Here is a 17,281-nt window from a genome sequence, read left to right as displayed (position 1 = left end):
GTCGCTTGCAGTCTGTCGCGCTCTATGTGTTCAGCACATGACGCAAAAGTATTAATTTTGCAGGGGTTTCACATACTGGGTGTTTAATGCTGTCGTTCAGATGTTATATTTCATTCTGTATTTATGAATTTACTATAATTTTTGCATATTTTTATACCCTGAACAGTAGCCGGGTCGATTTGTGGGGGGCAAAAAAATCGCCCATTGCTCTATGAAAATCATATTCTAGGGATCAAAATAATATACTTTGCTGAAGGAACCATACCTCTAAAACGAATTTTGATGTCCCCCAATTTGGGTCGAACCTTTGGGTAGGGGCAAATTTTGAAAAATCCCACTTTGACCCATTTAGAGTGCTCCAATCGAGTCCAAATGTATGACCGACCCCCACTAACTTTGGACGGCCGATCCACCCATGCCAGTGGCACACCCCATGGATCCCCTGGGGGGTTCCCCATACAATCATTTAAAAAAATCACCATTTTTGGTGATTTACATGAAAAAATCAGCTAAATTGCTATGTATTTTCTTTATTTTTATTTATTTATTAATCATAATATCTATTTTTTCTCTTAAGAAATTTATTTAGTCAGAACATATGTAAATGAAAAAAATTAATTTAAGTGATGATCTTAAACTAACAATAGACAATTGTGTTTGCCCTAGAAAACACTTATGCTTAAGATATGTGTACATACTGTCGGTATGTACAGTAGATTAGTGTTAAGATGTGTGTATGCACTCAGCATGTGGTGCCTACATAAATTAGGATAAGGAATGCTATAAATAAAGGAGCTCTGTGCAACCAGAGCTGAGTTCTATGTAACAACCGAAACCCTACGCGTCTTACTTTACAATTACCATTTCATTCTTATTACCTCAAAAAGTTTACAATGAATCCACCATCCTCTACACCGCGAGATGAAGCAACTACATCAACAACTATCGAAAACCCAATGAGTCATATACTCAAGCATGATGATACTGTTTTTGGTGTGTCTACTGATTTGACTGATCTTAATTTACCAACCCATCTGGATATCTTGAGATATTATTTTTACCTAAGCGAACGTGCTAAAACAGAACAAAAAAAGTTTTCCCATAAATCATTCACTATTCAAGTACAAGATAAGTTGATTGGAATTTGGGAAAAACTTTGTATGGAAATAATGCTGAAAAAAAGTGCATGTAATAAATTGAATAAATTTCTTGACAAGTATCAAGAGCAAATCAAGAGAAGAAACAACACCCAACAATTTACAGAATATGTAAAATCTCTGCAAACACCTTTTTAAATTGGAACATGTAAACGCGATTTGAAGGCAGCTCCATGTGCATGCGGCTGGGTTCCCGAACGCCTCAAAGAGTTCATGCACGATCAACATAATCAGAGAAGACTAACAATGAATGCATTTATGATGGAAACTGAAGAGCAAGGAGCAACGTCTATGTCATCAATGCCAACATACCAAGATCCCGATGATTCAACATACGCACCGCCACCGGTTCAAGAAGATATGGATAGAAGCACAAGTTCACAATACACAGAGAGATACGATTGTTTTAACTTTGCCTTGGTATGTGACAGATTTGGTGTGCCTGACAGAGTAGCATCAGCATTGGGAGCCGCTCTTTTGCAAGATTTTAAAATTAAAAATAAGCATGGGAAACCTCTCATCATGGATAAATCCAAACGGGTTATACCGGAAAATGTAGAGGCTGTTATGGCGACGACATTAGAGAGCCGTGCGAAATTGCCCAGACTTGAAAGTAAAAAAGATTTCAAACAATATTTTTTTTTAATTTCTTTTCTATAACTCACTTAAATTAATTTTTTTTCGTTTACATATGTTCTCACTAAATAAATAGGTTCTATCGAGCGTATTTCGACAGCACGAAAAGGAGCTGCCTTTATGCCGCGATGTCTGAATTTGGTATCCCCGCAAAACTAATACGGCTGTGTAAGCTGACGTTGAGCAACACCAAAAGCTCCGTCAGAATCGGGAAGGACCTCTCCGAGCCGTTCGATACCAAACGAGGTTTCAGACAAGGCGATTCCCTATCGTGCGACTTTTTCAACCTGCTTCTGGAGAAAATAGTTCGAGCCGCAGAACTAAAAAGAGAAGGTACCATCTTCTATAAGAGTGTACAGCTGCTGGCATATGCCGATGATATTGATATCATCGGCCTTAACACCCGCGCCGTTAGTTCTGCTTTCTCCAGACTGGACAAGGAAGCAAAACAAATGGGTCTAGCAGTGAACGAGGGCAAGACGAAATATCTCCTGTCATCAAACAAACAGTCGTCGCACTCGCGACTTGGCACTCACGTCACTGTTGACAGTCATAACTTTGAAGTCGTTGATAATTTCGTCTATCTTGGAACCAGCGTAAACACCATCAACAATGTCAGCCTAGAAATCCAACGCAGGATAAATCTTGCCAACAGGTGCTACTTCGGACTGAGTAGGCAATTGAGAAGCAAAGTCCTCTCTCGACAAACAAAAACCAAACTCTATAAGTCACTCATAATTCCCGACCTGCTGTATGGTGCAGAGTCTTGGACGATGTCAACAACGGATGAGTCGACGTTGCGAGTTTTCGAGAGAAAAGTTCTGCGAAAGATTTATGGTCCTTTGCGCGTTAGCCACGGCGAATACCGCATTCGATGGAACGATGAGCTGTTCGAGATATACGACGACATCGACATAGTTCAGCGAATTAAAAGACAGCGGCTACGCTGGCTAGGTCATGTTGTCCGTATGGACGAAAACACTCCAGCTCTGAAAGTATTCGACGCAGTACCCGCCGGGGGAAGCAGAGGAAGAGGAAGACCTCCACTCCGTTGGAAGGACCAAGTGGAGAAGGACCTGGCTACGCTTGGAATATCCAATTGGCGCCACGTAGCGAAAAGAAGAAACGACTGGCGCGCTGTTGTTAACTCGGCTATAATCGCGTAAGCGGTGTCTACGCCAATTAAGAAGAAGAAGAAGAAATAAATTTCTTAAGAGAAAAAATAGATATTATGATAAATAAATAAATAAAAATAAAGAAAAAACATAGCAATTTAGCTGATTTTTTCATGTAAATCACCAAAAATGGTGATTTTTTTAAATGATTGTATGGGGAACCCCCCAGGGAAGTTCCAGGAGGTGTGCCACTGGCATGGGTGGATCGGCCGTCCAAAGTTAGTGGGGGTCGGTCATACATTTGGACTCGATTGGAACACTCTAAATGGGTCAAAGTGGGATTTTTCAAAATTTGCCCCTACCCAAAGGTTCGACCCAAATTGGGGGACATCAAAATTCATTTTAGAGGTATGGTTCCTTCGGCAAAGTATCTTATTTTGATCTAGAATATGATTTTCATACAGCAATGGGCGATTTTTAAATCGACCCGCCCTACTGAACAAGGTATATTAAATTTGTCACGAAGTTTGTAACACCCAGAAGGAAGCGTCGGAGACCCTATAAAGTATATATAAATGATCAGTATGTTGAGCTGAGTCGATCTAGCCATGTCCGTCTGTCTGTCCGTCTGTCCGTCTGTTTGTATATATACGAACTAGTCCCTCAGTTTTTAAGACATTGTTTTGAAATTTCCCAAACGTCATTTTCTCTTCAAGAAGCTGCTCATTTGTCGGAACTGCCTATATCGGACCACTATAATATATAGCTGCCATACAAACTGAACGATCGGAATTAAGTTCTTGTATGGAAAACACTCACATTTGCAAATGTATCTTCACAAAAGTTGACACGGGTTATTTTCTAAGGCAACAATGTAATCTCCGACGAAATTGTTCAGATCGGTTAACTATAACATATAACTGCCATACAAACCGAACGATCGGAGTCAAGGGCTTGTATGGAAAACTTTCGCATTTGACGTGATATCTTCACGAAATTCGAAATGGATTACTGCTTAAGGTAATAATATGATTTCCGAAAAAAATTGTTCAGATCGGATTACTATAGCATATAGCTTCCTGGACACATAGTTACTAAAAGAAATGCACCTGTAAAGGGTATACACCCAACTCTTTTTTTACACGGTAGACACGTTTTTCCGAAATCCGTGTAAAAAAAACCGTTTAAAAAAAGAGGCGTTTCCTTTAGTAAAATGGGGGATACGTTCCATGTCATCTGAAAACCGTGTAAGATGAAATAAAGAACTATTTTACTTCGAAAAACATTTTAAAAATATTGAAAACTATAAAATTTCACATATGCATACACATTGTGTGTTCATATGGTACTTTATTGAGCATTAAAACTTAAAATACATAATTCATACAGGTGAAAAATTGGTAGATTAAGCAAAACACAAAAGAAATCTGTTAATCCAGAACTTAGAACAGAAAAATTAGAATAGAAAAAAGGAAACAATATTTACATAGCTACATAATTATTCATTAACCATTTTTTGCTCAACCGTGTAACTTCAAATCCGTGTAAAAAGAAACCGTGTAAATAAAGAGTTGGGTGTGTTAGCTTCGGTGCAGCTCACGTTTTTTCTTGTTTTGGTTAAAGATTATTTTAAAAAGAAAATGTCGAACACTCCTATATTTGTGGAAACAAAGACCTCAAGAACTAGCAGAGCTTTAATGTTTCGCAGTTTAATGCCAATATTCCGTTATGTGTACCGCAATTGTACCTCGTCATTTGCGTCGAATATGTACCATTTTTGATATTGGCACTCCCATTATTTTTTGAATAACTGTATTTATATATTTTGTTTCATTACTATAAAGACAACACCACCACGAAAAAAGTAAAAAACAAAACAATTTACCCAATAATTTATTGTGTTTCCATTATTATTTATAAGTGCTAATATTCGATTTGGTGTAATGAGAAATCATTTCTGAGGTTAATAGAGTCCATGTATCCAAAATCTTTCTCACCAGCCATCTCCAGAAGTTCTCAATAGGACTTACATCAAGGAAACAATCTAGCCATTCCAAAAGATCGGCATTTTTACGTTGAAACCACATTTTCGTTGACTTGCTCGTATGGATTATTGCGTTGCCTTGTTGAAAAGAGATACATTTTTGCCGATGACTGTGTAGATAGGAAAAAATCACCTAGGACCAATAGTAAAGTTTTTTTGTAAGAACATTGTCTACTTTACCGCAACCGTATAATTCAAAATATTATTTTTCTGAATTTTACCTGATGACAGTCTTTATTCATGTAATTGTTCAAAATTATTAAAACAGATGCAGAAATTTTGTTCCCACTTTGCACTTTCCGTATTGACGATATTTAATAACTGTCGATAAGTTTCTCTTTCCTGTCGCGTGTTAATAATTTTTTTTCGACCAGAGTAAGTTCTCTGTCCATAATTTACACAGCACTGTTACCGACTTTCCCAAATTCCGAGCAATGCCGCGATTGTTCAATCCCTGACCATTTAAAGCGTCTATAACTTCTTTTTTTATCCACCATTTCCATTTACACCTTTCCACCATTTTCAGAGCATCCCGCTTATAGAATTGTTAGAGTTATCATAAAGCTTCAAAACAATATCATTCGTTTTTGGAATGGGAACATTTTCTCAGTATTTCACATATGTATCTTTATAGCAATGAAGTGTATAATTGACTGGTGGCAGCAAAGTCGAGACTTCTTCGAGACATTCAAATTTATTTAAGCCATTACACAAGATGGTTTGTCAAGCTTCTCAGTGGAACTTAACATAAGTATTTTTCAAAAACAAAAATGAGTGTTGGTCTAGAAATATATGTAATTTTTATATTCTGCGCAATTTTCATATTCCCTGGGAATCATAGTATTTTTTTGCAGACTCACAAGTATATTGGAACCACTATGCGATGCACGAGCTTATGTAACTTATTTACCTGAACTGTCTTCTGATTTGTTTTAAAATTTTCCGAAGTCAAACAACAAGAGCATGAGCAGAATAATGAAAGAAGAAGGCGAGTCCATGAGAGATGCAAACGTTAAGTAGGCGAAAGAAATGTAAATTCATATATTTTAATAAAACAATAATAACGGCAAACAGCGCCACAAAAGCAGAGATGAAATATCATATATTTATATATGCACACGAATACATACATACGTCCATGAATATAGAGAAATTAAATCGAAAACCATTCGATGAGAGTGAAAGTTGGTCGTATGGTTGAATGATTGTTGACTGCGTGACTGCTGCATGACGATAATAAAGCCACACCATTATGGAATTTTCAGCATGTGTTTGTTTGCGTACGTTTTGTTACGGCAGTGATGCTGTTGCGTTAAGGCGGTGCCAAACGGAACCAGAACGAGGTAGTTACGCAGGCGCTGTTTGCCGATACGTAAACTAAGCACTAAGCAGTAATGTATATAGTATGTACATATATACGTAGGTAAACAACAGTATGTAATTTGTATACCCTGAACGGGATATATTAAGCTTGCCATGGAAATTGTAACACCCAGAAGGAAACGTCGGAAATCATATAATATGTATATATGAACAGCGTGACGAACTGTGTGGATTTAGTCATGCCCGTTTATCCGTCGGTCTGTCTATATAACGCGAATCAGTCCCTTAGTTTTAGAGATATGGTTCTGAAATTTTGCATACGTATATTTATAGGATATCAGATAAATATAGCATATAGCTGCCACTAAAACTGAACAATCAAATCAATTCTTGTATGGAAATCTTATGCTTTAAGACATTCACTAACGTAGGGCATCACAGCTTCGATGCAATGGAAATGACGTTTTTCTTGTTTTTTTAGTCAACCGCTTTAACCATTAAATCTTGTGTGATGGGAGCACAAGTGATCCGGCGCTTGCCGGGACGCCTACAAGCTACAAGAGCTTAACCATTTAAGTAATTTAAAATTTCGTAATAATTTGACTTTTATAGATATTTCTTTGTTACCCTTTGGTTTACGTTTATATTTTGTGGCTTTCTTTTATTTCTCTAGCGCCTAGCTGCATGTTGCCTCACGTCAATTGCAGCCATAAAGCTGTAGAAACTATCTCTCAGTGCCGTCATTCACCAATCTGTCGAGTTTAATGGCTGGTCACTTTGTAATTTTGCTGTGAATATCTTTAATTACTATTCACTATTTTTTACACTTATTATGAAAATGAGACAGTCCCTTTGTTGTCCGTGCTTTAAAATACTTGCTTCTGTTATTTCCCCAAATGTAAATAGTCTTTAGCTTTGTAGAGTATGGGTATTGCATATTCTGAATTGCGTAAGTTTGTATGCTCTAAATAATAAAATTATTAAAGTAAGCTCTACTGCTTTTCCACTTTTAGGTTATGGCCTATCGCATTTACTTTCATTCTCAAATGCAAGATCCGCCACAATGACGAATAACTGAATAATGTTAATAGTAGCTACAAGCGCCTATTGCCAAGAAGAGGGCCGGTTCCGCCTGGCTTACTACCCATTTCTCTAATAAAGTTCCCATAATTTGTGTGCTTCGCTTTTTCTGTATTATGTTATAAGGTCATTTGTTGCTGGCAAATGCAAATTATTTTGAAAAAGAAATGATGTTGCTATTTGTGTTTTGATCACTAATCATTTGCTTGAGCTCTGTTCTTTGATTACTCCCACATCTTTTATGTGGTTTCCTAGTAGGGGTCTTTATTGGGCCTGAACTTCTGACTTTCGACAAAATTTGTTTTCTCACCATTCACTTTCTCTTATTACCAGCTATCTTTCCCATCATCTGTTTGCCTGTTTTCCAATTCTTCTGCGTAATTTAAATAATTTTGACATTAATACCTCAAACATAAAGAGCCAGGAAATAGATTCAGTGTAAACTAAATTTTCAAAGCTTTCCATTACAATTGATAATATTGCGTCTGTTTAAAAAAAAATAAAAATACCCAAGAGAAAGTAACTTCTTTGGAGAATAGTAATGGATTAAAATTTGTAATTATAAAATTGCCTTATTAAAAAATTATACAGCAGTCGGTTAAACCTTTTACAATATAACCATAAGCGGTATAAGCGATTTTAAAAAAGTTTTCTACATGTTTCTTAAGAACGAATTTTAAGTTCACGTGATTTTTCTGCTATAATTTATAGTACGAGTAGGTAGGTAGGTGGAGTGGATATCAGGCAAAACACTTAGGACTTTAGGTGGCTCATTTGGAAACTACCGGGGCAAAAATTCACTCTCTGATCCACCTTCTGCTTCTGATGAAGTTCATCAATATGAAAAAAGTTTTATGTCATTCCTATTGAATTTTAATAGTCGGGATGTGTGGCTAATATTCCATTCATGCCGTTTTTGCTTGCTTGCTTTTGCTTTTGAGCTTGTTATGGTTTGATTCCACTGAAACTCAGTTATACTTATAACTTGTTTTTTTTTCGGAGTCTAATTGCAGGGTGGTGTCTGCTCTGGCTAGTTCATATGCTTCACAGTTACCAGGAATATCACTATGTACTGAAACATAATATTAGATCCATCAATCAAGGAATTCTGAATAATAAATATAAATGAAAGCTTTCTTTAAATGCTGTTATCTCCACATGAAAGACACTGCAGTGCCTTCGTCAGCGTTTAGGGGTCCACTTTATTCTAGATATGTTTTTTTTGTTGGGATTTCACCATGGGTTTTCTTTAAAGGTGTGTTCGAAATATCTTTTTGGGTGACGGTTAGTGATGCCAAGAGATAATAAATGTCTCTTTCCTGCTGCAGTGCCTTCGTCAGCGTTTAGGGGTCCACTTTATTCTGGATATATATTTTGTTGGGATTTCACCATGGGTTTTCTTTAAAGGTGTGTTCGAAATATCTTTTTGGGTGACGGTTAGTGATGCCAAGAGATAATAAATGTCTCTTTTCTGCTGATATCTTTGATTTCCGTAGAATGAGTAAGAATAAAACTCAGTATTTATTTAGTAAATATGTAGAAGAGAAATACATAAGTGAGACCAAGTATGGACATTAGTTACAAGTAGATATAATAATTATTCCCAAAGATTGATCATTTATTCGACATCCGCAAGGGGGCATTCGAAATGTAATAATTTTTACTGAGTAAGGAATAGTGATTTGAAGTAAGACTAAAATCTACAAAATAATTATTCTACCAAGGTGACAGAGTTATCCTTGAGTGAGGACTGTACTTTCATAATTTAATAGATACTTATACAATCTTGACATTGGCAGTTAATACCCAGAAGGAATTTAAATTTAACGTAAGGAAGTAGTCATGAACTTGTAATTAATCTGTTAAGTAGATGGACTACCGGCCGAGCTGGACGAAAGCATACCCAACGATTGGAATTTAAGTGTACTCTGGCCAATCCACAAAAAGGAGACCCCGCGATCTGCGCCAACTACCAAAGGAAAAGCGTCCTCTACATCCTCAATGGGGCAATCGGAAAACAATCATAATTTTAAATTCTTTTTGATTCTTTCATTTTACAGTTTATAAATTATGTGTCAATAATGTCATTAATATAAAACTTTATACAAGTGGTGCCTTTAAGATATTATGCGTCTAAAAAATGTCGAAATTTAACCATAACTTTTCCGATATCGAATTTGTGGATCTTATTGCTGGGGTGTAAATCAATGCCAAATGTTATGGATAATGCCAAATGTTATGCGGCCTGTCTACACTGTCTCATAAGGGCGTGCTTCAACCCTCAACTTGGGGCCGTCTAAGTCAACTTCTTGTCCTGAGGGGGACCATTAAACAACATAAATAATTAAGTACACAAAAAGCGAGGGAGAGGGATAATCGGAACCGGCCTCAATGCACAGATGATGGAAAAACCGGCGAAAAAAACGTATCGACACTATGGGCCGGATGTTAGTGCGAGTCGGTGGGAATCTGCCTACAGAAATAAAAGGTAAGGCGGAAGTGCGAGGCGGAATCGCTAAACTACCAGAGGAACCTATACTAAGTTCAAGGGATGCACCAGATCTCCAGCGAACCCTAAAACCTTGCAAACAAGCATGTGACTTCAACTAAAAATTCGGTTTTTAGACCAATGACTCTTGGATTATTACGTAACATTTTTATTAGAAAATTTTACCAACACCGGGAAATATTTCTCCTGCTTTCATAATTCCTTGAGTGTAAAATATTGCCCGTAGTATTCAAGAACAATTTGTTTACAGAAAATTATTGTTAAAAATTATTTTTTATTCTTCGCAGACAGATAGATTTCATTATCTACTTAACTGCCCGAATTGTTTAAACAGAAGAGTGGACAGTCGGACAAACCTGGCCGGTGTATCTCCTTCATGTTTACATAAACAAACAGTGGATTCAGCAACTAATTTTATCATTTTATGTTGTTAGAAATAACGGTTAGTGTTTGGAAATTTTGTTCATCGTATGCAACAAAAACAAAAAAAGTCGTGGCCTACACAGGTGAATTTCTTATTAAAAAATCTAACCGGCTAACAGTTAGCATGAAACGTTTTGCTTGTTCTTTCTAGCCGCGTTGACTGATATACACAAGTAGGTATTAGAATGCACGCCCTCTCAGTTTTATTGAAGTAACTCACACATTTGCCAGTACAAAGTTAGCCTGAAGTTTGAAAATCTCTCTATTAGATATATGGGAGCTAATACATTATATGGCTTTTCACCGAAATGTGGGCGGTAACAACGGCTCCCATAAAGTCCTCTTATGTCATCCCCGGTGTAAAATTTTATATTTATGGCTCATTGATTTATCGGGCTTTTAGTAGTTTTTAACGGATACGTTATAGTAGGAAGGGCTATGTTTATCACCCGATTTCATCCATTTTTACGCTGTCGGTAGAAGTGCTCAAGGGATTTGTCCTGAGCGAATTTGGATATTGTAACTCTTAGAGGCCGAAGCCACGCTCATTATTAAAATGTTTAGCACAAATGTGCCCCTTGTTACTGCGATCCCTGCTGTCAAATTACGATATTATATTTTAATTTAGTGCATAGTTATGGCACTTCATTGATTTTCATTCAACGACGTTTTGTAGACATGGCAGTGGTCTTATTAGGCCGATCTACAAACACGCCCTAAGTTTTTTTCCAAGGAACACGTGTTCCAAGATTGGAAAGCCATAATACTCTGAAGCAACATTTTGCAACAGTATCACAACTTCAACTCAAAAGCTTGAGGAACTAATTCGACTCAGCTCTTAACGCGATCATACTATCTACGGTGTGGACATTTCCTTGCGGGCGTTACAAATTTCACGACAGGGTAAAATAGTGATTATTGCATTAAGATAAACTTAATAACGGTTTGAACAAAAGTAGCAACTACATCACTATAATTTGCTAATAAAGAATAGCATTTCAGCTAATACATACCACTCAGTAGACCAGTGGCTTCTGCATAGCAATAAAAGCTTTGGTACAATTATGAATGTCATATCTTTCTAAACGTTATCCGGCCCCTCTAATTTTCTACACTTTGCACGCAATCAGCAGCAGCTATTTCTGAGACCTTGAAATGAAGTCATTTCTTCTCGGCGTATTCATTTCGTGGCTGAACATGTGTGTGAAAATACAAATGCATATGTGTGCGTGTGTAAGAAGTTGAGCCAATTAAGCGTTTAAAATGGGAAATCTTTCCGATCCACTCAAGAGGAAAATTACACTGCAGGGAGTAGAAGAATTAGTGCTCGTAAAAACGGAGTAAACGTCGGTTGGCGCTTGAAATGGTTTGGGTGATTGGAGGTTGACCAAAGCCTTTCATTTCCATTTCATTTTTCTTTGCGGTATAATTTCGAGTGGAGAATTGCAGCAGGTAATTACGTAGACTTTCGTTTTGCTTGAATGTTTCTTTATGCGGCCACACAGCGTTCCGGTGGAATAGGATTGCAGTTGGAAAGTTTGTATAAAATCTAGAGTAAGGCCTGGCACACGGTTTAGTTTCAAATTGTAACAAATTTGCAGCAGTTCTACTGTCGAAACGGTTTCGGTCGCTCTGAATTTTAAACGGAACTTCTGTCTTCCTTAATTTAGTTCACAACACGCTCGTAATGCGGCTGCTTAATTACTTGTCCTGCGTATTAATAATTGTCGCACTTTATGGTGCACGCGTCACAATCGCTATATTAGCAGCCGAAGATAGAGCTAATGCCACACCCGGCACGGATACTTTTCTAGCTACGCCAACTCGTGAAAATATCGAAAGCACCCCGCGTCCTATTAGCACTGCTTATAAAGCGGCAAACTGCCTCACCAATTCATTAATCTCGGATTCAGTATATTGTCGTGGGTCTCGCGCCATTCGCAACGTAATTAAGAATTTAAATCGACGCGATAAACCATTGGTGTTGATGCGCGGTCTAGAAATTGTACCAATTGAGCCAGTGTCGAACGGTGCACCCCCCGCGGAGCCTGCTTTGGAGAGTGATGACACCTTTTTGGGCTATGTCTCGGAGTATTTGCGCAGTCATGAATTGAATATTAAATTCGCCGATTTACTAGCCGACGAGAGTGAACGTTATTTGTCGTACGATGTGGAGCGAAACGCTCATGGGGATGGTGTTCAAGGTGTGTGTTACGCTATAAAAAATGTGTAGGATCAAGTAAAGTTAATATTTGTGGGCTAAAGGTTGAAAATACGAATAAAACCTGTAAACTACTATCACCTAATTCTTCACAAAAATTGTTTGTTCTGTGTTGCGCAAACCACAGAAAATCTGTTGAGCTGCAATAGGCATTCATGTGATAAAACCAAAAAGGCTTTTGTCGGAAGCAAGTTGTAGGTTGTATGGAGGAGGGTGAGGAAATAAAATCCATAAGTTTTAGGTGCCAAAAGTGACCAGTATTCAAAGCTGCGCAATGGAGATCACGTTTAAGATCCACCTCTTAACTTAACTAACCTGTGCAAGGCAAAAAAAAAAATTTCAAGAAAACGAAACGTAATTGGGGTATTGAAGATCATGTAGATCCGCTTACATCTGGTATGGTTCGCTAACCCATCTAGTCAGTCGACTACCCTTTTTTCACATATTGAGCTGTCATTTTGAACATACTAATTATAGAAGTGACTCCCAACACATTGTCTATATTGCGAGCTCAAATAGCGCCCACTTTGCGCCTTCATATTTTCGTGCTTCCTATAAATATTTGGTAGTCGAAAAAGTTTTTTCGTATTGTTTTTTAATCAAATTTCCTATTATTTTTTTATATTTATAATGAACTTTCATGAACCAAATATGTACCATTTTAGTCGACCACTTTTTGCCATTTTCCGCTAGAGACATTATTTCATCAGAGTAAAACTTTTCAGGTTTCTCGGCGAAAAACTGCGACACGATTTTTCACAGGCTTCTCTTGAAGCCAACTTTACTCCATTAAGGGAATTCTGCATTGACCGAAACAAATTGTTATCCGATGGTGAAAGGTAAGGGCTATATGGGGGATACGTCAAAATTCCCATCCAAGCTCTCCCAGTTTTTGCTGAGTCATCAAAAATTTGTGTGGTCTAGCGTTGTCCTGATGGACGAAGAGCCTTTCTGTTGACCAGCTCTGGCCGTTTTTTTAGATTCCTTGCTTCAATCTCATCAGTTGTTGACAGTAAAATGTAGAATCAATCGCTCGACCAGGCTGGAGCAGCTCATAGTGGATGATTCCTTTCCAATCCCACCAAAAACTCAGCATAACCCTTCGAGGCGAAAATCCTGGCATTGCGACCATTTGTTGATGCTCACCGCGCTTGGACCATTATCTTTTTCGCACATTATTATCTTATTTGATCCACTTTTCGTCTCCTGTTACCATTCGCTTCAGAAATTGTTCCATTTCATTTCGTTTCAACAAAGAATCGCAGATGTTAATTCGGTCCATTGAATTTTTCACAGAGAATTCATGTGATACCCAAACATTGAGCTTCTTTTTGCAGTCAGCCATTTTTAAATGATTTAAAACTGTTTGACGATGAATGTTAAGTTTCTCAGTGATGTCATGGCTGCTTATGTGACGGTCCTGGTCAATCTTTTCCATAATTTCGTCGGCATTTTCAACGAGAGGTCGACCAGAGCGAGGTGCATCTTTCACATCGAAATTTCCAGAACGGAAACGAGGGAACCATTGTTGTGCTACCCGAACTGATACAGCATCGTCTTCGTAAACTTTACAAATTTCAGTGGAGGCTGGCGTGGCATTCTTTCATTTTTTATACAAAATATAGCCAATTTCTTCATTATTTTCACTCATTTTTGAACAGCTGTAACTTTTTTCAACTTCCCCGAATTTAAAATACGGAAAGATTTTTTCGTCTACCCAATATCTACTGTTAACAGTCTTTTTTCTTCAAAAGAAAATTGTTTCTGCAACAAAAGATTAAATATATGCACGTGTTTTTTGATGACTAATATTATATATAATATACCAAGAGTTAAAAAGTAAGGGCGACACATATTCTTTCTGAAGCAACAGACTTAAATGTCATACTAGTTTACAAATTATAATGCGTCTTGAGAAGAAAAGTGGCACTATTAGAGAGCACGAATATACAACAATCCCTATCTACTCTTTTAGCGTCCGAAGTAAAAAAACAAATATTTTATTTGATATTAAAAATTTTAAACTGTATTTTTTAGGAAATGTAAATCAGAGACATTTTCACATTATTTCTTATTATATCTGACGCAGATTCAGATGTTTTTAGTTTAATAAAGGGTGTTTTCTTTAGATATGTGAACGGTGTAGGGTACTGCTATAGACTATTTAAAGCGCCATAAATCAATAACTAAATACGCCAGAGACATTAAATTTTACCCGCGAGATGGTATAACAGTGCTTTAATGGAGCCAGGGTCAAAATTTGACGATGGGCATGGTCCTGGCCACTTTTAGGTGAAAACACATATCTCGAGACAAGCCTGGCCGATTTCAACCCAATTTAAATCGGACTGCAACCACGCCTCCTTCCCATATAACACAATCTTAAATTCTATCTAACTCTTTCCTTTCTAGTGTACGAATCAAGAAGCAATTAATATAACGGGATAATGCCTTTAGAGTATACCATCTTGTAAACAAAAATTGTCTAAATCCAACAAAAACTGTTCAAAACCATAGGTACCGTATATTTGGGTCCTAGTACCTATAGTCGACTTTTTACCGAACATATTGGTCAGATTTGAAACTCAGAGAATATCATATCCTGGCAGTAATATGCCTGTACGCTACAAATGGATTGAATGGGGTCAATACTTCCTTTAGCCTCCATATACCTAATATAAAGATGTTCGACGCATATATACCGCATATATCGGCCCATATGTGAGTTATCTTAGTAAAATTGAGAGAGTTTGTTTTTATAATTTGTTCTTAAAATGAATAAAGACCCCGTATAACTAGCAGGCATTATGAAAAAGGTAAGGATTCCTGGCTTTAAACCTTGCAAGTTACAACTGTGTGAAATGGTCGTTTATACCCGTACTTAGTTCTTCTTTACTTGTTATTAATGTACCCATTCAACCAAAGTTAAGCTTTATGCCATATGGCGCCGCTCGAACCGAACCGTCATGTTGGTAATAAATTTGGACGATATGCAAACGTATTTCGTAATAAGTTTGTTCATTATGAAATGGCAAACAAAACAGAGTATAAAATCAAGTAATTGCTGTCAAAGAGGTCAACTCCGAAAAAGTACTGCATCATTGAAAACCACATGTCTGAAAAAACATCCGTTATATAGGCATAATAGCAGACATTTAAGACAACCGTTAAAAACATAATATTCTCTGCAACTTAAAATAAGTATAGGCTATAAGATGTTTTTATGAGGATTTGTTGTATACATTAACTTGTTATATACATTAACAGTTCAGTTAAATTATAGGACTTACTTTAAAATTTTACTAATGACTTTTCCGTACTTATACTATATATACAGAAGCGCGCAAGAAAGACAAAGGACAAGGGATGATCTTGGCCATGGCGATGATGTTTGGCAAGATGATGGCAGTCATGAGCCTGGGTGGCATTGGAGCAATGGCTATGAAGGCGCTCGGGGTGGCGATGACTGCTCTAATGTTGGCCGGTCTTGTGGGCATGAAGTCTCTAATGCATAGTGGTCATGAAAGCAGTCACAGTGTACAGTATCTCAGCGGCGGAGATGGCCATCATCACATGCGCCGCCGACGTAGCAGTTATGATCCGTTACGATTGCCCTATCGTGGCTGGCAACAAAAGCTAGCTGAGTAAATGTAAATTAAAATAAATGAATATATTTTAAGTAATTATATGTCTATATAAAAATATAGAGCATATTAGCTAGCTGTTAATTATTTATTTTATATATGGTATATTCCAGAACACTTACTAATTTATGTTATTTCAGAACAGTAGAAGGCTAATGCAATAAAGAAGTATATTAAAAATTAATCGTGCCGATTTTACTCACAAACCATAAAAAGATCATACTAATAGACATGAGTCATGCTCTAAGCACTCTTCCTCACTTATATCGGGTGATTTTTTAAGAGCTTGATAACTTTTTAAAAAAAAAAAAACGCATAAAATTTGCAAAATCTCATCGGTTCTTTATTTGAAACGTTAGATTGGTTCATGACATTTACTTTTTGAAGATAATTTCAATTAAATGTTGACCGCGGCTGCGTCTTAGGTGGTCCATTCGGAAAGTCCAATTTTGGGCAACTTTTTCGAGCATTTCGGCCGGAATAGCCCGAATTTCTTCGGAAATGTTGTCTTCCAAAGCTGGAATAGTTGCTGGCTTATTTCTGTAGACTTTAGACTTGACGTAGCCCCACAAAAAATAGTCTAAAGGCGTTAAATCGCATGATCTTGGTGGCCAACTTACGGGTCCATTTCTTGAGATGAATTGTTCTCCGAAGTTTTCCCTCAAAATGGCCATAGAATCGCGAGCTGTGTGGCATGTAGCGCCATCTTGTTGAAACCACATGAGTCAACATTTAAATGAAATTATCTTCAAAAAGTAAATGTCATGAACCAATCTAACGTTTCAAATAAAGAACCGATGAGATTTTGCAAATTTTATGCGTTTTTTTTTAAAAAAAAGTTATCAAGCTCTTAAAAAATCACCCGATATTTTAGAGATTAGAAACAATTTAATTTTTTATAACAGTTATCAAGCCGCTTCGCGCATTTCAGGCATTAGCTATAAGCTCGTATACCTTTTGGAAAAAAAACATGGGAAATGTATATGCATCAGAATGGCCCATGAACCATTATCTAAGTATTCGCAAAATCACTCTGATATTCAATATTTACTACCAAGGGACGATCTTTGTTAAACAAGTATGTATAGTAGTTTTCGCATGGACCTGAACCAAAGACCAATCGTTTAGC

General features: G+C 37.1%; 1 protein-coding gene across 1 annotated transcript; it reads left to right on the top strand.

Annotated features, from left to right (window-relative positions):
• The first annotated feature begins 11,974 nt into the window (after positions 1–11,974).
• On the top strand, positions 11,975–16,156 carry LOC126758148 (uncharacterized). The gene is made up of 2 exons (XM_050472277.1): positions 11,975–12,491; positions 15,846–16,156. The coding sequence occupies exons 1-2, from the start codon at positions 11,975–11,977 to the stop codon at positions 16,154–16,156; spliced, it is 828 nt and encodes a 275-aa protein (XP_050328234.1).
• Positions 16,157–17,281: the final 1,125 nt, after the last annotated feature.

Source organism: Bactrocera neohumeralis, chromosome 2, assembly GCF_024586455.1.
Source record: "Bactrocera neohumeralis isolate Rockhampton chromosome 2, APGP_CSIRO_Bneo_wtdbg2-racon-allhic-juicebox.fasta_v2, whole genome shotgun sequence".
In the NCBI taxonomy this organism is placed as follows: Eukaryota; Metazoa; Arthropoda; class Insecta; order Diptera; family Tephritidae; genus Bactrocera; species Bactrocera neohumeralis.
The sequence above is the reverse complement of the archived record's forward strand: the minus strand, read 5'-3'. Positions and strand labels throughout refer to the sequence as shown.